The 23,850-nt window shown below is 35.8% G+C and overlaps 1 protein-coding gene across 13 annotated transcripts in view; it reads right to left on the minus strand.

Moving 5' to 3' along the window:
• LOC135208471 (trichohyalin-like) overlaps positions 1-23,850 on the minus strand; it is a 555,144-nt gene that overhangs the window by 36,492 nt on the left and 494,802 nt on the right. For 11 of the 13 annotated variants that reach the window (XM_064240688.1, XM_064240686.1, XM_064240689.1 and 8 more), the window contains 5 exons: positions 21,962-22,173; positions 5,872-6,006; positions 4,514-4,659; positions 3,192-3,374; positions 2,287-2,388 (listed from right to left, as the gene is read on the minus strand). In XM_064240688.1, the coding sequence (XP_064096758.1) occupies positions 2,287-2,388; positions 3,192-3,374; positions 4,514-4,659; positions 5,872-6,006; positions 21,962-22,173 (778 nt within the window). The remainder of the gene's footprint in view (positions 1-2,286; positions 2,389-3,191; positions 3,375-4,513; positions 4,660-5,871; positions 6,007-21,961; positions 22,174-23,850) is intronic. The other 2 variants (XM_064240687.1, XM_064240690.1) reach the window with 1 other exon arrangement.

The following is a 23,850-nucleotide window of genomic DNA, read 5'->3' on the forward strand; positions in this document are numbered from 1 at the left end:
AGAATTATAAGTAACACTGAAGTTGCTACACTTATTAAAATTCGACGCTTTAATAGTTATTTAACAAGGTAATTCAATTTTGCTCTGGCATATCCTTGTTGTACGTTCTTGTCATGTCTTTAAGAATATGACTCGATTACATGGATAAAAGACAGACATCTGATCAAGGCAAAGGTTTATTCCTCATTTCTAGACATGGCAAAGATCCCTCTCAACAAAATGAGGGTTCTACTTAATATATGAAGTTAATGCAACAAACAAGACTGATACGAGTTTTTGCGTCTATTGCAGACCGGTGTTAACATCAGGAATAAAGGTGAAAGAAAACGGGTTTTCATTGTTATAAGAAATTGGGTTTTCCTTGGACAGGAAAATTTACGGAATGCATAACACAGTCCGGTGAGTTTTCCACAGCACAATCAGTATAATAACACCATATGTGCAATTTCGTTTTATGCAAACGTTGACCACAGCTAAAAACCATGAAAACATCACAATAATTTTGGAATACAAAAGTAGAAGACTTCAGGTGTATGCTCGGAGTAACTTTTTCTAAGAAACTTTTGCCCTGTAGCAAATCTAAAGTCCCGACTACATACTTTCCTATTACATAACCTAGTCTTAGAAGTGAATAAGGTATTGGCTTGCGTGTAATTTCCTGACATATCTCCGGATGCCTGGAGAAAGAACTCCTTGTAAAAAGAGAAAAAATATTGACCACAAAGTAATGAATACGGATACCGTTTTATTTCACGCCTGCATATTAATGTGCATGTGCAATTAAATTATATATATATATGTATATGTGTGTGTGCGCGCGTTTGTGTGTGTGTGTGTGTGTGTGTGTCTGTACATAGTACGAACTTATTAACTATTTATACAAGTAATGACAGTAGAAAAATGATGAGTAAATGAATAAAAGTGTAATGAATGGTACGATCAAGTCAGTATTAATGATAAACGACAGAGATTCAGTAGCAAGAAGATAAAGAGGATAATTTCCAATCACAATACTTGGTTATCCTAAGTGACAATTTCCATTGTAATGAGTTTACCAAATAACTTTATTGGTAACTAAGTGAAAGACATAAAATTATTAAAATGAAAATGAACTTCAATCTTCTAATAATTTATTTAGGAATAATGTTTATTTCCAAAGGTTTTCAGAAATTGTTTAAATTACAATTTTTTCCCTAAGTGGAAATATTGTACTTTTCTTAAATCACAAGAATAAATTCTGCATTTCTAATATTTAAAGAGTAAAAATAAATGAAAATGGTTAGCAGAGTTTGAGAAATAGCTTAGAGAAATACGAAAGACATTTATAGTTACAAGTGGATGAGAAATCGCGAGAAAGAAGATGAGAAATGAAATGCCATTTTCTAATGCGTAGAAAACTCTAAAACTATGATAATGTAATTAGGTTCTCGGTAAGCATAGCAATTACAGATCATTAGTGAAACACTTTCATGCAATTATGAAAACTAAAAAATACATTTGTTATTTCAACAAAACAAAACTGATTATAAATTCTTCCTTCAACCACAAAAATTAAGTTTTTCATCGACTGATGTGTGCAAGTCACATAGTCTATGAACAGACCATTCATTCCCTTTCATTTAAGGCACATCAAAGTCATAGTTTGGGAAGGGACATTGTTCTCAGGGTCCTTACAGGAAGATATAACACCAACAGATCGGTTCATTCGGATATTAGATCAACGGTTATTTCTTGAAAAGGTACTGCAGTGATATCCGTCATAATGAAATACTTTCACCACGAAATGAAAAGTCAACTGTCCTTGAACTGCTTGGCAAACGTCAGGTTCTCAATGCAATGATACGAAAAACTTCTCTAACGCTATTGTTACAATACATGGTTCTACAAAATACATGAAGTTAATACAACAAACAAGACTGATACTGGTTTCTGCGTCTATTTCTGACCGGTGTTAAAATGCCACAGGAATAAACGTGAAAGAAAAATGGGTTCTCAATTGTTATAAGGAAATTGGGTTTTCCTTAGACAGGAAAATTTACGGAATGCTTAACACAGTCCGGTGAACTTTCCATACCACAATCAGTATAATAAGACCAATAATAATATTGCTGCAAATACAACTAGCTTTGTTTTAACTGACAGTTTTAAGTCGAAGAAAAGCGGCAACAAAAGAATAGCACAGCACCAATAATACGACAGTAAGTAGTAAAAGTAAGCGCATTGCTTTTGTGAATCGATCAAGACAGCCGCCTGAGGCATCTGACCGCCATTGAGCATAAACCTTACCTCGGCCAGTTTCTCGTCAGCAAGTCGTCTGTCGTCAGCCACTTTAGTAATCGATTCGGCAAGTTCAGATTCCACCAAGTTGCGAACTGCATTTAGCCTTTCCTGATGAGGGTCATTGTATCTTATTTACAGGGTAGCAATGCAACTTAGATATTATTTTTTATATTTGAGGTGCATATCTCTTAGCAAAACATGCAAATTAGATGCATCAGAAACATTCCCAACAGTAATTCTTACCTGAAATTTAAAACCTGTGCCTTTCTTACTTAAGGATAAATGCAAAATATTTACCTTTTTTTTTACAACACAAATTCTCCCTGGATGCTGATGCCGAAGTTATTGTTGTATACGACCACCTAATGTACCCAGAACATTCTCTAACACAATAAACCCAAAACAACTTTATTTCTACGGAAAAATATTGCCTTCACACAAGATAACTTTCCGTCCTTAGTGTCTTGCGCTTGATTAACCGAAAATGCAGCGGTTTTATTTTACAGATATATATCCTTCTCGTCCTGATATACTTCGTTTATTCCCATCTTATCCACCTTACCCAAACTCTCTCTCTCTCTCTCTCTCTCTCTCTCTCTCTCTCTCTCTCTCTCTCTCTCTCTGGTCGACGATATCAACACAATACAACACATATCTATGCTATCTCGACAGACCCTAATGTCTACTAACGTGTCAAGTTTCATTATTATTGCGGTGCCCAAATACTTGAAAGCTCAATATCAGATAATAAGATGGTTTTCTTTACATTACGAGGCTACCAGAGGACCTATATTCATTACGGGCTATAACCAAACCCTTCACAGTCCCATCCACCTTAGAATAGTATACAACTCTCTCTCTCTCTCTCTCTCTCTCTCTCTCTCTCTCTCTCACTGTGGAGATCTTCTTACCTCTGCCATCCTGTCCTTTTCCTCGAGCTTCTTCTTGTGTTCCTTTTCGATTTCCCTGAGTTTCCACTCGAAGTCTTCCATCAGCTGCTGCTCCCGGTTGCTGTTCATGGTATTGATATTCTGGAGTTCCTTCTCAAAGGTCGCTATCAGTTCTTCCCTCTCTTGGGCGGCTTCATCCAAGGCCTAAGTTTTATATTGCCAGCAGAATAGAAGCAGCGAATATTAGGAATAATCCCGGAAAATGATTAGATATCAAAAGGAATGAGCAAGCTTCAATTGATACAATGTGAGATACGAAAGCAAGAATCTCTCAAGTATTCTTATATCATAAAAGAATAACACTTATACTACAATGGAAGTATACCATTAAACAGATACAGGAACATACATCAACGTTCAAATGCCCACACATCTTCTCTAAATTATGCAGGTGGATAAAGTTTAAAATATTTCGATGGTCAAGGGAGCTCGACACAATTCAACGTTTCTAGATTAAAAGCAGCACTAAAAACCAGATCAGGAAATGAAACGCGTATACGTATGGCCTGGAAGCCCAGGATTAATTAATGCGAGAAATGACGAATAACGCGTACAGTTCCAGGAAAAAGCCTAATTTTACAACATGGCATCACAATACAGTATATTTTGTGAAAATACTCGAATTACAGTTTCCCGTGAGAGCTGCTGGATAATTACCGGTGCATAGTGCATGAAGGGAAATTAATGATACGAACCATAATAGCAATGCCTTTACAATAGTCACCGTCATAGTCCCTAAAGGGGTTTACAGGTACGATATTCTGAAGCATTAGTCTGGAATTACTGCGACATTTCCCTTAGCTCATTTTGCTTATTGGCTGCTATAACGTTTACAGGAGACTACAGCGAATGCAGGAAAGTCCTGGAAACACATCTAGTCAAACCAAATGACACGGGGAATGAGAAGTACATCAAACAAAATGGGTACGGGTTCCTGTCGTAATATTAATCTTAAATAGTAACTGGTATAAATGTTCCCATGGCTGGTGCGAATGATTACGTTCGAGAGGATTCGAAAGATTAACAAGTTTTATTACATTAATCATTACAGCTCGATATTGAGCTTTTTGTTATTTCAGATGAATAAAATATTGGGATTTCGGTGCAAGTATAAAGGAAAATTTACTGTTCTTTTTTTTTTATTAAATTCCGCGTAAACTGAAGTTTTGAAACCAAATATTCCTAGCATGTATAAAACACTTTTATTCCCTGAAACAACTGCACTGGGTAACTTGTAATGATAGTCTTGCGTTCCAGAAAGAAAGCAAACAAAAGAAGCTTACATCTTGAATAATCTTGATCTCATCGTCTCTTTCGGCCTCAATCTCCTCGATGGTCTTCGTCAACTTCTCCTTCTCCGCTTGGCATATCTTGAGGCGGTCCTCCAGCGTGGAGATTTTGGCAGCAAGATCCTCACCTTTCTCACAGTCTGGCGTGGGAGAGATTAAAAGCAAATGAAAATCTAAATTCACTTCTGAATCGTCGTGCCGGTACTATAGGGCATTCCAAACGACAGATGACACCTAATGCATAAGTTAACCCACAAAATTCTCGTTATAAACCTTAAAAAAAAAAAAAATTTAATATAATCCTCAAAGACCTTTTAGATTACCATAAAAACAATTTTTACGATACAGAATAAAATAATCATTAGATACATGTAAAGTCTTACCACATTCTTAACCACAGTGAAACATAAATGATACAATTAACATTAAAAAAGAATATGAAAGGGAAAATATAAACTTCCAAACTTCACAGGGAACTCTCCAATATCGCATTTGCGAAGGAGAAAGATTTAAACGCCGGTTTAAAGGAACTATCCCGAGAAACCTTACGCATTTAGAGATTTGAAACTACGTGAACAATAAAATTTTATTCTCTTCCAATTCTTGAAAAGCACGAAAGACAAAAATATTCAAGACACGGCCACTTTAAGCCACGGGGGTTCCAATAGTCGAAAAAATTCTCAAGCACGGAATCTGTCTGGCTACTTCGAAAGCAATTTTACTCGGCCTCGGGTCGTTTCCACGGAAATTGCTTCCAAACTATATGGGAATGGACCTTGATTCCTGAGACGTTCCGGAATCGTGAAGACTACATTTTGTTTCCTTTGGAGAGGAGAGCTTTCACAAAAGAATTAATTTAAGGGAAAAACTTACCTTAAATATGACAAGATATTTTCTTTTATATTTAAACTCGTTCCTTTAACTTATTCGAATTCAAGCAACGGTCGAACTAGATACATATATATATGTATATATATATATATTATATTATATCTATTATATATATATATATTATATGATATAATTATAATATATATATATATATATATATATATTATGTGTGTGTGTGTGTGTGTGCGAGTGTGTGTGTGTGTGCACTGACGTTGGCATATTCTGATTCTACACACATACAAATTTATATAATTATATATTACATATATATATATATATATATATATATATATATATATATATATACGTATATGTGTGTGTAGAACCAGAATATTTATCAACATCAACGCGCGCGCGCGTGAACGAGTTTGTGTATACTACGCGCATCAGAAAAATTCCCTCTTTGAAAACAATTTTCATCATCCATCTTTTCGCCTAAAGCAAAAAAGCAAAACTCTTACTTGAATTGGCAGTGAGTTGATTCTGGAGGGAAATATTCTTTTGCCTGGCATTGTCGAGGTCCTCCTCCAACTTCTTGAGTTTCGACTTGGTGATTTCGACTTCGTTCTTCGAGTATTGGAGCTCAACTCGAACACCTGTGATTGAGAGAAAATCCTTCTAAATAGAAAAAATACTTATGAATTACTGAGAGTTCATGAATGCACAAAATAAAGGGTATACGTCTAGTGAAATGATTAGTCTGCCTTTCTGGAATCACAGATATTGTAGGCAGGCAGTTTCCTTAAATCGTCTCTACCACGAATCTAAAATATCCCAAATTAAATCCATTTATGGGAATCATAGGCCAACGACAGTCTTTTATTTTACATACATACTGTAGAGTTACATTATATATACTAATTAAAATCCAGATTAGTTTTGAAGTAGACCCCTATATGGTTCCATCCTGAATCATAATAAAGACGTGAAATGTTTCAGAAACTGACTCTGCCAAAAGATAATACAGTATACATACGAGGATATCCCAAAGAATTATTTGAAAATTGAAAACATACTGAAAAAAATAATGAGGATTTCCTAACCTTTAACGCTTAATCATTGCTGAAAAAATAAATTATGTAAAAATATAAATATGAAAATTATGTAAAAATATAAATATGAAAAAATAAAAAATTAATAAGAAATAAAAACACACGACCCAAAACCGAAATGTTTGCGTGTATTTGTTTAACCTGCCTCTATTATTCTGTAATTCTTGGCATCGCTTTTGTAAACATCTTCACCAAAGAAATTTCTGGACTGAGAAAATTGCCTTTGCTTCTTCGGATTGAAGACCCATTTGCTAATTGCAATAATTTCAATGGACCACTTCAAAACGATTTCTCTCTCTCTCTCTCTCTCTCACAAACAGATATCTGTTTTTCATTTCAGCCATTCCCTGAGACCTCTATTAACTATTTACCTCTTCATCAACGTGTCTGTCTAATGAATTCATAAAGAGCTCTTTATCTCTTTCACATTATATATACATACACATATATATAGATATATATATATATATATATATATATATATATATATATATATATACACACACACACACACACACACATATATATATATATATATATATAATGTGTGTGTGTGTACCAAAAAACCATAAATATCTATCTCCAACTTATGAGAACTCCTCAGAGAAAACAAAATTAAAAGAAAAAATGTTCATCCAACCTAAGCTCAAAAAATATTCTTTTTTCAAAATCGGGAACTTCCCAACCCCTGACCCCAAATTATAACCCGGAATGCGAAAATTTATTCCTAAGTTACTGATAATCCCGAGGCATCGCAGGGGTGGAGGGTTAAAATTATTAAGCGATAACTTTCCACTGTTCTTTGGAGGCTCCTAATATATACCGCAGCTTTTCGCTTTAGTTTTCCCTTAGTGAGAGTGGCTAAAGTTACTTAAAACTTCATGGTCTTTTTCTTTGATTACCAACTTATTCTTTTGCTATTATTCTACAACTCCTACGCGTTGTATATTATTACCATTCTTGAGGGGCTCTCGTTAGATCAGTGTGGAATTCAATAAAATATCTTTTATGCTACGGGATTTTTAGAAGTTTCTTAAAGAAAATTTTTTAATATAAAACTATGAATGCGGTTAAACTGTTTTGTATAAACAAAGACGCAAGAAAATACCAAACTGTAAAAGCATTATCACTTGTTGAATGGAATTTGAAGTTAAAAATTAATATGAATATTTACGTGTTGTGTCAGCTGTGTAGTGTAGTGGTTTTTGTATATTGGCTAATTCATCAAATTATTATTATTATTACTAGACCACATTCAAATGAAAATCCCAAAAAGGTTATTACGGTAATTAAGAATTTTATATATATATATATATATATATATATATATATATATATATATATAATTCTTAATTAGCGTAATAACCTTTATGCGGTTTTGATTTGAATGTACTCCAGTAATAACAATAAGAATAATAATAATAATAATAATAATAATAATAATAATAATAATAATAATAATAATAATAATAATAACAATAATAATAATAATAATAATAATAATAATAATAAGAAACAGAAGGAATGCTAACAGCAGCACAGGAGCACAAGCACCCTAAGAACTGTATGTGCCCAGAGAACAATAGATGGAAATAACATCTCGCCCATTTACAGGAAGTGCGATATTAAAGACAAGCGAATGTACGGCGCTTGCACAGAACCAGTACAAAAACAGGCATGATTCTGTAGCAAAAGCCCTCCACTGGAGCCTGCGCAAGAAACACCAGCTAGCTTGCAGTAATAAGTGGTACTACCACCAACTTGAGTAAGTGATAGAAAACGGTCAGGTAAACATCCTCTGGGACAATGGTATCAGAACAGATAGGGTGATACGTGCCAATGGACCAGACTTGAAGCTGATTGATAAAATCAAGAAGAAAGTATATCACTCACTGACGTTGCAGTACTATGGGACACCAGATTAGATTATAAAGAGAGAAAAAATTGATAAGTATCAAGACCTGAAAACAGAAATAAGGATATGGGATATGCCAGTGGAAATTGTAACCATAATCACTGGAACACTAGGCACGATCCCAAGACCTCTGAAACGGAATCTGGAAAAACTAGATACCGAAATAGCTCCAGGACTCTTGCAGAAGAGCATGGTATTAGAAAGAGCAAACATAGTGAGAAAAGATGGACTTCTGAGAGGCAGGATGCAACTCGGAATCCCACACTATAAATACGACCCAGTCGAATAGGATGACTGAGATAGATATAATAATAATAATAGCACCAGGTCTCATGCAGAAGAGCATGCTATTAGAAAGCGCGCACATAGTGAGCAAAGCCCTTGAATATATTGCTCATTCAAACGAGGAACGTCCGCATCAACTTAGCTACGGCATACGAACACAGCCAGTTTTCAATTTTTTTCATTAGCTGAAAAGAGTATGCTTCCAAGAATTAATAATACTTTAAGTCTACTTTCCTTTCCATAATACACATAAGGGAAAATTACGTAAATGAGATTCCTTTCCCCATGGTGCTTTTGCACCAGACTCGTCACGTCAAATGATACACTGACACGTGGAAGGAGGAAAACTAGACAAATGTCTTCTGTAAGAGAATAGTTTATCTTATTCTTAGCTGGTCAGGATATAAATTTCATTTGTGTCGCAAAGGCCTTTCAGTATCCGTACAGTCACAGCACTTACAATTACAAAATTTTTATCCAGGTAGTGGTACGGTTGTACTCTCGCCTTGCAAAAGTAATTACAACACGCAAACTTTACTCATAAATTTGGAAACTGACCCGAGTCTGACAAATGCCAAATGCAGTGCTTTTGGAGAAATCCCTCCATCTGGTTTCTCTACAAGAATCTTTAAACCACTGACTTATTCATAGAGGTCCTCGTTTTCCAAAGGTATCGATGTAAAAATAGCACAGATTAGGTATTGGGCCAAGGTAACCGACGTCTCCAAAAGGTAAATAAACACGATATTTTGAACTAGATTCCTGTAAACATCACCAAACGTAACTCACCGTTATTATTTTAAGCATCAACATTTACAGAGGTGTCAAATACACACTTCCATGGTGGAGCCTAAGGTGTGTGTGTGCGTGCGTACTCGTCTACATACTCCTCCCCGACTAGAGGTTCTGGCCTAGTTGTGTTTAACCTTCCGGTTTTGAGGAAATCTTTAGGGAACAGCTAGCTAGCCTAGTGACCTCCTTAGTTCTGGTTACGACCCATTAAATTAGATTAACTACCAGAACCATAATTTGCAACTTAGATCAATAGTGCCACAATGGATGCGCCCGACTTGGACAGAAGTCATTTGACTCCTACATAAACGTATTTGTCTTTTGATATCTTTATGGAGTTTATACTTAGACATGTTAGAGGAAGACCTAAGATACGGGCATGGAATAGTAGAGAAAGAAAGTTGTAAATAAACTGTGGTATGGTTGATACTTTCATGTGATAAAACTTTAATTGGTGAAAGTAAAGAGGTTCTGGGACTGACGAAAGAATTTGGATGGGCTTACTAATGTAGAATGCTAGCATTAGCGTAAGTAAAAAAGAAGCTGCAATGTGCGCTAGCATGATTGTCTGAAAAATGAAAGTGACTGACTACTTGTCACTGTGAAGTAAATATAATGAATGGTAGTTGGATGAGAAAAAGGTGAATCACAGAATGAGATTAAGAAAAGGATGGTAAGATATCGGCATAAGGTATGGGAGAGAAAGGCACTGCCTATTACATTAAGTTTACTGTGTATGAAGGCACTGTTGAGACAACAGTCCTGTGGAACTGAAGGGTAAATCCTGAATAAATAAAAAAGTGGAGGCTATTGAGATGAACTGTCTCTTGCAAGGATAAAGGATAAAAGGACATGTATACGATGTGGTAAAAGCATATCATAGGTAAACTGCTGGATCAAAGCATTCGAAGTAATTTGATAAAGTGTCGAGAATGAAGAACAATAGTTTGTGACGAAATGAATTATTTCAAAGTTTTAGGAAGAAGGAAGCGTGGGGGACCTACCGGCTTTGTGAGGGGAAGGGGCGCATGAATCAAAGTGCTTCCATATTCAGGAAGAGCGAAAACGAGTGCAATTTAAAGGGGAGCAGCTAAGAGTAAGGGGATGCCTAAGTCTCAACAATAGACCTTGTGTGTAAGTATATGAAGATCCGATGCTGGAGAAGCTTCTTGTTTGTGTGGGGGTGGGGGGTGGGGGGGGGGGGCGCCGCCGCATTCATTTTGATTCAGCAGTAGGGGAATGAATGTCGCAGTGACTGATGCGATTTGTACGTAGCAACTGTCTATTACGAAATACGGTTTCATTGTAACTCTCTCTCTCTCTCTCTCTCTCTCTATAAGTATATATATGCATACGCACGCACACACACACACACACACACACACACACACACATATATATATATATATATATTATATATATAATATATTATATATATATATATATGTATACACACATATGGGTGTGTACTAATCCAGCATAGAAGATTGGTAAAACAAATTATTTAGTAGATTCATTAGGAAAATGCAATAAAAAAAAAAATTCCGGGCAGCAATATTTGAGAATATAAGGTATAAGCTTCAATATCAGTTCGTATTTAAAGGTCCAAAAGGCACTCGCTAGAATTCGGTATAAACCAATAAATCAATATATACGTTCGACGAAAAGCTGGATTAAATAACGCATTAATGAATCCAAATCTTTATTTTCTAACGCCTATGCAAACTTAGTATTGATGCTGTTTGTTTTGAAATGAGAGGAAATATCTATTCATTCCGCTTCTCCGAACCTTGCAATCAAGCTAGCACAAGTAACAAGAATGATATTGCCCTTTTCTCTGTCTGAAAAAATCTTATTGTTCTCAGGTTATTATTTCATATTTCAATCTCCCATTCATCCACACTCATTCCCCTCTTGGTTTTCCCGACTCTCTCTTCTCGCTCAGCCTGCGCACTCAGGCTCCAAAACTGTTTACATTCGGTGTTTTTCCTCGAGCGTCTTCTTGGCACAGGCGAATTGCTCTGCATTGGTAACCGTGGGGTCAGATTCATCAAGTAAGAGGCAAATGCGTCATTATCCTCACCACAAAGAAGCTATGACGCAACTGAAACCACGCCCCTAAATAATCAAGAAATAGAAATAACTTCCACTGTTCCAAGGGTTTCCGCAGTAAGGGTCAAAATAGGTTATTCCCCACCCGTCCCCCACCCTTGCAGGTATGCTGCGGAAACAGCTATCTTGAGTCCTTATTTGTAAAGCAACTAAAATTGCCACCAATTTGTCTGAAATTGCTTGATTAAGTTCCCAAGAATATGAGATATATACTGACTCATATTTCCAAAGCCTAATTGAAAGGATAGCCGTGAATTTTATTATTCGAAGTCGCGCTTGGCATTGACAGAAGCCGCGAACAGAAAATCTAAAATAGTCTTCATCACACAAGGGTCTAGTTTTTCCTGGCAATCACCATATTCGCTGCTTTGGCCAATCAAGAGAACAAACAACACCCCCGACAGCCAAGAACTACTATAAAAACTCAAAGAGCAAGGGATAATGAATGATCTCCTCTTAAAAATATAAAAATAAAACAAAAACGTGACTATCTCATCATTTGTTACTTACTTACGGGAGCCTCATGCAAAAGAAAACTTCAGGGAAAAGTTCAAGAAAATTTGCAAAATACAAAACGGGTCCCAGAAATGAACAACCACTTGTCTTCATACGCACCTTCTGGAACTTCCATATTTGTTCTATTTCCTTGAAGTCACATATACTTTTATAATAACAAAACCTCGAGTGTTAGTCACTTGAACAAATATTTTCGGGTTTTTATAGTAGAATGTGTGGAACGCTAGCACTGTCTACCTTTACCCATGTAAAATAAAACACACACAATATGAAATAATGAAGCGTGTCACATCGATGTACTTTAGCAAACCTCCCTTTAACTTCAGAATAAACAGTGGTATATTCTTTTCAGAATAAACAACACTGACATGTTTTTCATTTTCTGACCTAAGACTCTAACGTGAAATTTTTCTCGAGAATCCTTATCGTCCTTCGTCTCAAATTTTGTCCATTATGTGATTTCTTCTGGTCCTGCTCAACGTGTTACTTATCCTCTCCTTTCTTCAATGAGGATCCCTCATGTCCACACACGCGCATCGGAGGAAATTCACTGGAAAACGACGGAGGGAAGATCGAGTGTCCGTTCCTCTTAAATCTAAGGGGCAGCCGAGTAATACAATCCCTTGCCACATTATACCTTAACCACGAGACCAAACAACTGAACTAGTTTAGAAGGGTGCGCCCTTAACACGCGACCATGGGCAGAGGCCCATCCTCCCCTTCCCCCTCCTTGCGTCTTCTTCCTACACGCCTCCTCTTCTTCTTTCCCCCTCCTGACTTATCCCTCGCACTACTCAATACTTGGCAGGTGCCTCCGCGAGGAAAAAAAAAATGAAAATATCACTCGGATTTTCCTTCACTGTTCATGCCACTTATCATTTCTCTTGGCAGTGAAAATCGATTATAACCTTGCTGCTATAACTGAACTGAAGGCAACTGTCGTATACACTGCCTTTGCAAGGTTCTGCGCTCGAATACTAACCGAAAGCCATTTCCTGTAAGGCTCCAATTGTTTTGATATGTGGCTTCAGATATCTTTCCCAGCATTCGGATTTTCATTCTTTCATTACATATCTCTTTCTATTGGAATTTTATGGACCATTCCTTCAGGTTTTCAGATGGTGTCACCTTCCTAAGATTCACGTGTTTCCCTTCTGCTTCAAAACCGCTGCTCGTTCCCCGGTAAATTACTGTAACCTTATCTCTCAACAGTCACCCGCCAACGCAACAAGAAAGGCCTTACTTCTTCCCGTATTGGGAGACAGAAAGAGAGAGAATTTACTCCTTTACGTACCGAGGGAGAGAGAAATGAGAGAAGTTACTCCTTTACGTACAGAGAGAGAGAGAGAGAGAGAGAGAAGAGAGAGAGAGAGAGAGATTAATCCTCCGGTACTGAGAGAGAAAGGTAGCTATTGGAAGATATGCACAAAGAAGCAAAGGTACTCGTTGACCGTCCTGTTCGGTCGGCAGCATTCTCGTCTCTGATATCCACCAAATATGGTCAGAGTGGCCCTGATTTAGACCTATTATCGGCACCGCAGTAAAAACTTAAACGTTTACCATCGGACTGAACCCGACGGGAAAGATTATTTCCGGCAGCATCTCAAGGACCCTGAAAGTATAAATATATATCCATATCTGAGGCGTTTTGGCACGGCCAAAACGTGTCCCGCCCTTTTACCTATGCCTCCATGACGTCACTGAAACGTCACAGCGATTGACGTCACATCCGGACACGGCCGTTGGTCTGGTTAGTCTTTTAACCTTAGTTCATCAGTGGCCTTCAGATTTTGTTTCTAGTTTTTGTCCCCTGTCTGGAGACCTTTATCCCCCTTACTTTTTTTCTTTTTTTATGCGTTTCCTGACAGACGATGAGTTCACATGTCACACTAACTGTCAACAACATTCATTCTTTCAGCATCTTTATTCTATCATTGTGTATCTCTCTGAGATTAAAGCTTCGTTTCCTTAACTTCCAGTTAGATACCTGACCTAGACGCCAATTTTATGACTGGCATCTCAAAAATGACAACTCTTCATCACCTTGTCGCGATATTGGATTTTATCATCTTTTATGGCTATAATGAATCTTCACTAACATCCGTTTTACGTCAAATTAAACAAAATTTTAAAAAACTAGTTCACACAAAAGTTAAGAATATAGTACTATAAGTACAATGTATAGAAAGTCCATATGTAATTACAATTTTATGTAGATAATTTTTTACCGGTTTCACACTAATTACTTTACTATTTTATTTCATATTTTTATATTTTTTATAAATATGTTTCTCACAATTTTAGCAACGTCTCCAATCATAAGAGAAATTCTTTGTAATTTCTTATATCATTTCATGACATTCTGTGTCTTTTCTCTAGTTTCATTCTTTTGAAGATGACACCACAATATGATCAATCTAGGACAAGGTGATATTTACTTCAAAATAATTAATACTAAAAAAGGCGACTTTCAAACATCAAATATAAGTGGAATGCCACAGCATTCACTTTTAAAAAGAAATAAGACTAGGCAGTACTGGAATAAATTGTGCTCATTCAAAGCCGTGTTCGTTCCAGTGCAGTACCTCAGAACCTCATGCAGAGGTACTACGCAGGTCTGTATTGAAAACTTCGCACGTGAATAAGTCAGACTGACAACCAGCTCCGAAAAGAGTAAGAAGGAAAACAAGAATATGTACATGAGTTTGAACAAAACAGTGTACTGGACAAAGATTTGCTGAGGGCCGTCATTAATGAAGAGGAAGACCCGTGTGAATGAAACACGCACTGCGGGGCGCAACCAGAGACAGAGAAAGAAGCCGCCTCATCCCTCAGGAAAGTCAGTTATAACAGAAACATATCAGATACTGAAAATAGAAGTTTGTTTACAGAGACACCAACTCACGTCAAACCTTCTGAAAACCCCGAGATATCAAGGGCGCTCTTAAAAGATTCCAGAAAGTTTCTAAAGGAGGACGACCCAATATTGTTGAGGGAAAAATGTCAGTATTTAATACAGCTCTACAATTACGAACTGATAACTCTGCGAAGACACCCGCAAGATTTCGATTGTAAAATCATACCCTCTATAATAGTCTTGTGAATTTGAGGAGGAAAGTTTAAATCCCCTTCTGAAGACATCCTGAACAAGACCTTGCAGGAGGAGGACATAAGGTATATTGACATTAAAGATGGGGAGAAAGTCTAAAAATTCAGGTAAACGTACAGAAGTCATGGGCTGATAACAGTAAACAAGAAACTAAAATGTATAGATTGTTCCAGGGAATCACTAGCTGTTTTATTTTTAAAATTTGAATTTCACACAGTTGCATTTCAACAGAATACTGCATTGTCTATTTCTCTATAAATCTATCGTTTCCATTATCTTACAATTACTTATAATATTCAGCATGATTATAAACTCCTCTCTCTCTACCAATTTTATCCAAGAACAGGAGGAAATATCTTACCATAAATTTTCCAGCAATAAGTGTCTATTAATCAACGGGCGTCGACAGTACCTAATTAACTGAATTAATCAGATTGCTCGGAATTTTCATTACTCGGTGAATTTTAATTACTTACCGATTGAAATAATACACATCAATAAAAATATTCCTATTTCTCATCGAGAGAGAGAGAGAGAGAGAGAGAGAGAGAGATTGGGGTGAAGTCAAAAGAGGAGAAGTTGGATTTTACGAGTATTGGATAAAGCTTTGTACAAGGTGAGGAGTTGCGCGATCAACTTCGGAAAAATTAGAATTTAGATGAAGATTTCTTAAAATAAATAAAATAGTAAAAACGTCTTCTACTGGAGAAGAAAATACAGATATAAAACCAACACATGAGCAACGCAAAATAAAGTTTCCAACATTGCTATTAAAGATATGTATAATACCCTGCGAACATAAACTCTGTGATTTATGTCAACGTCAAATTTTGCCAGCGCAGCCTGTGAAAGTTCAGAGGCGAGGACTTTCAGCTTCTCCTGTATCACTATGAATGCTCCAGTAGGGTGGACTAAGTTCGTGCTATCAAGTGATGAGCTCCAGACTTGTTGAAAACCGTATCAGGTACAAATGTATACCGTGAATGAAAATATAACTAGAGAGAGGTGTCAGACATGTATGAATAACATAAAGTTTAATTCAGTTCTACTTTATTTCATAGTTGAGATACATCGGATATTTCGAGGGGAACGGAAGAGAGAAAATAGTAAATGACAAATGAATAAATAAGCAGACACTGAAAAAATTCTTAATAAGTACTGTAGGTTATTCTAGCACATACAAATATTTACCATTTTAGAAACGAATGGAGATACCGTACCTAACATCATTGATTGCAATAGTAAAATATGCTTGCAACTACTGGAAGTACTTACGTCACCAGGTTAAAGAGAAAATTCCATCTTTGTTTGTCATATTATTTGGAGTACTAAGAACAGCAACAAGGGGAAACGGCCAAAAGAGAATGAATGCTTTTGAGCTAAAATAACTGTGCACGTGCGAGAGAGAAACATATAGCTTCGACTTTCATCGTTCATTGTTATTTTCCACAACAACATCCCATAATCTGGTCATTTCTTTGTCACAAGAGTAATTCTATGCTAAGAACTGAATAAAACTGTGAATACATCATTGTCATCATTGCTAGCATCATTCATTCGGGGAAGAGGCCCCACTTGGTTTGCCTGCTAAAGCGCAGGATGTTAAAATGGTATCTAACTTTTCTCACATTCCTCGATGAGTCAGTTATTTCATCCTTATCTCTTCGCAAATTATGCAAGAATTTCCAGGAAGGACGTTTTTTCCTGGAGCATTAGTATATATACTTATAACAATATTAGTGAGAGGAATCAGTCCGATCTGACGAGAAAACGAAGAATTATCATAGCAAATGAAACGATGCAATGTTTTACAAAACATTATTATTATTATTATTATTCTGTTGTTGTTGTAACTACACAGTCTTTGCGAAGATATATCTCATTACTTCTGGCAATTTATAATGTTAGCCGACATTGTCCTACAACAGCACAAACAATTTAATATATACAACTTAGAAAATAACAAACATAAACGACCACGAATGTGAAGTTAAAGGTCTAAAGGACCAGCAACGTCATTGCCATGCAGAAAAAAAATAACTGTAATACATCCCAGTCCATCAAAACCACTGCGTGGATTGCATGCATTTATGCACAATCTAGGGTGTGTTTCAGTTTATGTGGGCGTAGATATTTGTATTCGTCCAATACTTTAATTTATGCGAACACTGCAATATCAAACAAATATACATTTTGTGGAAACTGAAGAAATCTGGCGAATTATTTGGAGGACTTCATTATATGAAAAAGAAAAATTGGAGACTTCCCTATTACTAATAATAATAATAATAATAATAATAATAATAATAATAATAATAATAATAATAATAATAATAACAATTTCATTATTATTATTATTCTCTTAACTCAAAATGTTCAAACTTATATAGACAAAACCGTAAAGGTCATTAATATGCAATGCAGGTTTCAACAGACTACAATATCCAAAGAATAGAAAGAGTGAAAGCTAACCAAGAAATATAAAAATGAATACATAAATAAACAGCGATTAATCAACAAATACAAAACTAAATGCAGCTAATAAGGAAAGAAAACGAAGAAAACCCTGCATGGAACTTCAAAGTAGGATAACAGTCCCGCTTCAATTTCCAAGCAGCAGTACCTATCATCAAGACTGTCGGGGTGACTGACTTGAAGCTTTGAATGAAGGGAAAGAATAAAACCTCTGGCACTAGCAGTGTGGTACCGTGGCACTTCAACAAAACGTTGAAGAACAAGCATTGAGACTTAAAATGAGCTTTCAACTATGAGCTAAGGTATATTGATAATACCTCTGTAGGCACTGAAAGCATTTCAAACAATCCTTAATTTTGTGGTATCAATAGACACGTTGTGACGAGCACTACTGGTTCTTAAGAAAATTGGAGTCTGATTTAACAACAAGTATTGTTCAATATTTGTGAGAAATTTTGTATCACTCAGTGGGAAGACAAAAAGCAGGTAGGCTATATACGCTGTAACTTACCAGGGTAATTCCTTCCACTGAAAGTTCCCCGGTAAAAAGGTTTTAAGCACACAATTCTTCTGTGCACATAACGTGTTTGAAGACTCGTGCCATAAAGTCCAAAGGATTAATAAATTGCTTGTTAAATCTAAGTAAATAAATTCAGGTAAGTTCAATAAGCTTAAAAGAGACCCAGAGTTAATGAAACTAAGGCCATAAGAATCCAGGCAAGTTCAGTTAGGCCAAGGAATTCAAGTAAGTTTCGACAAGGTTAAGTCAAGTTAAGGCAAATTGAGTACCAAAATTAATGGTAAATAAGTAGGTAGGCCTAAGTTTAGTTAAATATTCAATTACGACCAGTAATTATGTAAATCTATGTAAAATTGTTCAGTCTAAGCCTATGCACAGTTAATTATCACAAGTTCCAATATTATAACAGCCTAATTCAGTAAACGCCTCTAAAGGTGAATAAAATAAGGAAAACAGGTAGTTACATCTATAAAACAAGTGAGTAAAACGTTAATTAACGAAACTGCTCCCTATCGAACGACTGACCGAGGCAATGGTGACCTTATCTATTAATCGTATATCAATCTGCTTTGAAGTTAGCCTGAAGTTTAAACATACTGATCTTAATTCACCCCTAAAATGAAAAAAAAAATTGTATCTATTGTTAGTAAAAATCAATGACCTTTGGTTATGTTCATGGAAATAAAGTTGTACGTTGATCAAATTTATGCCACTTACCAACATGTGTTCCAACGACAAAGGGAACAGATGGCCACTTCCATTTTTGGTTGTATCCCGATAGATAAGGATTTGGACAGGATATGGGGATAGGATAGGTAAAACAGGTCAAAGGAGGACATACGAACCAAATCTCTTATGTATTATCAAGTTTGTAACACTACACCAAACAAATTATACTATGAAGTCGAAGTTAACGGGGTATAATATACGCCCGTCTTCCATGCTACTTGAATCTACAGTAGCGCCAAAAACATGCTGTCGGCCTAGACACGCGGAAAAAAATGTTGCCAGGTAAACGGTTCTTTATCACTCACTAACTTAATTTCTTTACTGATTTGAAAGAACATTTAAATCTCTATATTTACTAAATTAATCTAATAGTATTGATGGAAGTAATCCAATTTTAAATGCTGAGTAAACAACCAAAGTACATAAAGTGCATAATAGGCTCAGTAAAGAAAACTGAGTATATTTAATCGTAACTCTTAGCAGTGACTTTGTTAAAGTTATAAAGTTAATATTATTATGTTTAAATAACAATATTCAACACCACTTTTGCAGTATCAGCAACTCCCTGCATATCCCAGAATGGGAACATGGTAAGCGATCTAAAAATCACTATTGTCGCAGTCTTATGGAATTCAACCTTATCCCCAGGTGACTGCACACTTCATTAACATAGTCTAGTCCTTCGTTTCAAATATTTGGGAGCTAACAACACAAGAGTTATGTTCCGTGTACTTACAGCACCATGAGTGCATTCCAAAAACTGTTAAGAACAGCAGCAACTTTATTTCACACTGGTGGTGGAGAGAGAGAGAATGGGACAAAACTTGTATCATCTGCTGACAGTATATATTATTATAATTTTTATATAAACGTATACATAAACCGTATCATCTTACTGCAGAAATCATGTCTTGAGCGAAGTTCTAGAACATTCGTCTCAGAACACTAAGACCACCATCCGGTGGAACATGAGACATAAAAGGCCTATGCTCACAAAAAAAAAAAAAAAATAAAAAAATCAGGATCAACGCAGGCTTAAAGGAAACTGGATGAGACGAAGATGGAGTTTCCGAAATAATCATTACAAACTGTAGTAAGTGAAAAACAAAAAAGCCTCACGGTTAACTAAGCGACAGGTAATGTTAAGATAATATTCAAGGCTGTCTTGAATATAATGATGGCACAGCAAGTGCCTAGTCGTCTCTTGAAAGCATACTTATTATCAGGAAGCAAAGAAAATCAAATGCATGCATCATAGAAAAACTCATGACTTATGCAAAAGGCAAAGTTCGCGTGACGAAAAGGTTGTTATTGTGTCGAGAAATGCGGATGTCAACTAAATACTCTTCATGAAATGTTAGGGAAGGACGATTCCTGAAATGTTTGGAGCCCGCCCAACACTGTCCTCTCTCTCTCTCTCTCTCTCTCTCTCTCTCTCTCTCTCTCTCTCTCTCTCTCTCTCTCTCTCTCTCTCTCTCTCTCTCTTTTAAGAATTTCGCAAAATCTTACATTTATTTTTCTTCATAATTAACTGATTCATTTATGTTTCGACAAACACGCACACACTTTACACTGCCAGGCTTACAACCTCAAGAAATCACTGAGGGCTATTTGTAATCTCTCTGTAAATAAAATAGGCTTCACTTCAAAAGCCTATACACTTTCTACCAAATCAACGAAGGCTCTTCATTGATGGATGTGTTCCCAGAACCAGGGTGTCAACATTCTTAAAGCACACTCGAAAGCGAAGAAAAGATTTCACATGAGTGCAGGCTGAAGTACTTAAGGGTCTGTCATAAAAGGAGACAATAAAACTAAGTCTGAGGAAGATGAAAGAGTCTTGGACAGGGAGACGCCATCAAGGTCTTGCCTCAGTACAGTCCTCAAAGGGACAAAGAGGTAAAGCTAATGGATGAAATTCTAGTGAGAAAATGCGAATAAAAGAATGGGCCATTAAGGCAAAACTACCCCGGAAAAGGCGTATATATGAGAGAGAGAGAGAGAGAGAGAGAGAGAGAGAGAGAGAGAGAGACTTAATTCCAATACCCGTGCCGTCTACGAAAGAAGCAGAAACTGGCATTACATTGTTACTTATGCACACTGAATTGCACTAGTTACCTCTATCAATCCCGTATTGTTTGCATAGATATTACAAATGCCACCAGGGCAATTTCCTGAGAGGCTGTTCCTCTCAATGCAATATACATACATAAATATATATTTACACTTGTATCTATGTGTATACACACACACATATATATATGCATATATAGAAGCATTTTTCTTCAAGAAAGACAGATTCTTGAGGTTATTAACTTGTTTACGGGTGTGGTTGCTAATCCCATGTCCTTCTCTACAGTGAATATCTAACCACAGTTGACTATCCATCCTGTACATATCTAATATAATGCTTGTCTCAGAAGGGTACGATTGAGTTTTTTTTTGGTAACTAGATACTAACTTGTCTAACTTCCACCAGCCCCCAAACCCCCATCGAGCTCCGGTCGGTCTCTTGCTGGAGGCTGCGGGTATATATGTACATATACACATATGCATGTACATACATACATAAATATATATCAATGTATATATCTATATATATATAATATATATATATATATATATATATATATATATATATATATATATATTTGATTCTATGTTCCCTTTTAGGTTTCAGGAAAATTTCCAAGTATTTGTATTGGGTTAAAAACTTTTACTAATATTGATTTAATGAATCAATTATATAGAATGTGTGATATGCACATAATATATATATATATATATATGTATATATATATATATATATATATATACATATATAATAAAAATGATATACGCATTATTATATAATTCATTCAATAAATCAATATTAGTAAAAGTTTTTAGCTCAATACAAATACTTTTAAATTTTCCTGAAACCTAAAAGGGAACATAGGATTGAAAAAATTTTATATTAATGATAAAACGATAAACACATCGAAATGATATGATAATGGAATCATTAATAAATACTTTTTACAGAAACGTACGGAATGTTACTTACTATCCATTGCCGCGGATTTTTCTCGGAGTTCCTTTTGCAAGGCATCCAGCCTAACCTGCAGCTGCTCTGATTCCTTGAGTTTTTCCTTGATGCTATTAAGTTCCTCCAGCCGCTGGGTCAGGGCGCGTACTTCCTCCTGCTTCTCTGCTAGGGCGAGGGTGAGCTGATCCACCTGCTTCTGGTACCTCTCTTCCTGAGCCGCGAGTTCCTTTCTGTCAGGAGAAAGATCAGAGATTTAGAGCGCTTCGCCACAAGTACATATTTATTTTCAAGTTGTGTTATTACCTTTAAATTCATAGAATTCAGCTTGCTTTCTTTTCACTGTATTACCATGAACAATGAAGTGTCCGTAGATGGGGCAAAAAGAAACTAAAGAAAGGAAATTTGATTGCAAATACGGCACTTGATTAAAGATAAGAAACAGGAAAATTGGATTTCGAAATAACACCGTTACTTATTTATATTGTACCCAGCATCAGCACATTTACCAGAAATAGCGCAGCACCTACTGATGCATAAAATGCCTAGTAATGAAACTTGAATTTTGTATTACATTCTGAAGGTGCAAAGAAACACATTAGTTCTCCAACTGTCACTCGTTTTCTAATCTATACCATCCGTTTTAGATATACGGTACTCTGTATAGTTTTAATTAAGGAAAGATGAGGTCATATTTGAGATTCAAGAATGTGCCATAAGAGTTGCGGTCAGTGTAATTATAGACGGTAATTTTAGATATGGTAGTATCACCAAAAGGCACCACATGAAGATCGAAAACCTAAAACTAGTATCAATACTAATCCTTCTGCCGCTACCATCATGCTAAATAGGTACATATAAGCATATATACACAGCATGCTGCAAGTAAAATATTTCTTTTACGCGTCGTGGATCCACGAAAAAAGAAACGCCACTGTCACTGGCAAATGCAGCCTTAAAATGATTAATAAAATAATAGAATCTGTTTGTCATTTTATGTACATATAAAGAAGCCTACTTTTTCAATAATAAAATTCTCATTACAGTTTGTGGCATTCATTTCTACATCTTACGCTGTACTCTCGTCAAAATAAAGACAATAGACAAATATACCATATTACGCTGTTAGTAATATAACAACACAATTTTGCATCCTTTGCAGTTGTCAACATTTCCAATTTTGATTAATATGTATTGTCTACAAATGGTATCTTTTATACATACAATTAAATACCTTTTTTTACAACATTCATTTTTGCCTATTTTGTAGTCATCCACTTCTACTTTTCCATAATTCTATTATAATTTTGATCTCTCTATCATCCTGGGTTTTAACCCCTCTCATACTTTCTTCAGACCTGCCTCAACAATGCCTACTCCCATTCTTTACTCTTAATTCTCAAGCGTTAACTATTTAAAATATTATTTACATACAAAGTCTAAAAAATTCTCCTGTTTGTCCTGCCTTCCATTTAACTTACCCCAAGCTTCGATCACATGCTACTTATGAAATAAAGAGACAAACATGAATTCACTGGAGTTAATTTAAGATCAAATCGGAAACTATACCAACATTTGGTACGTGTGAACTGCCGTGAAAAGACCGCCATGAGCAATATTTTCTTTATTATCTCTTCACACTATGCATACATTTAATTTGTAAAGCACTTTTACAATTTATGCATCCCCTACATTGGAATAACGCTTCACTTTCTATGTGCACTTCATAACTGCTTCGGTCACTAACTGCTTTTTCATGAATACGCATAATAACCTGAATAATGAAAAAAAGGTACCTTTAACACAAATTCAGTTGGAAAGCTTACATCATTGAATATAAATGGTGGACAGAAGTGCTAGCTACCTTGGTCAAAGAAAAATAATATAGCAGGTTCGAAACAATATCAAAC

This window comes from Macrobrachium nipponense, chromosome 35 (assembly GCF_015104395.2).
Source record: "Macrobrachium nipponense isolate FS-2020 chromosome 35, ASM1510439v2, whole genome shotgun sequence".
NCBI classification, from domain to species: Eukaryota; Metazoa; Arthropoda; class Malacostraca; order Decapoda; family Palaemonidae; genus Macrobrachium; species Macrobrachium nipponense.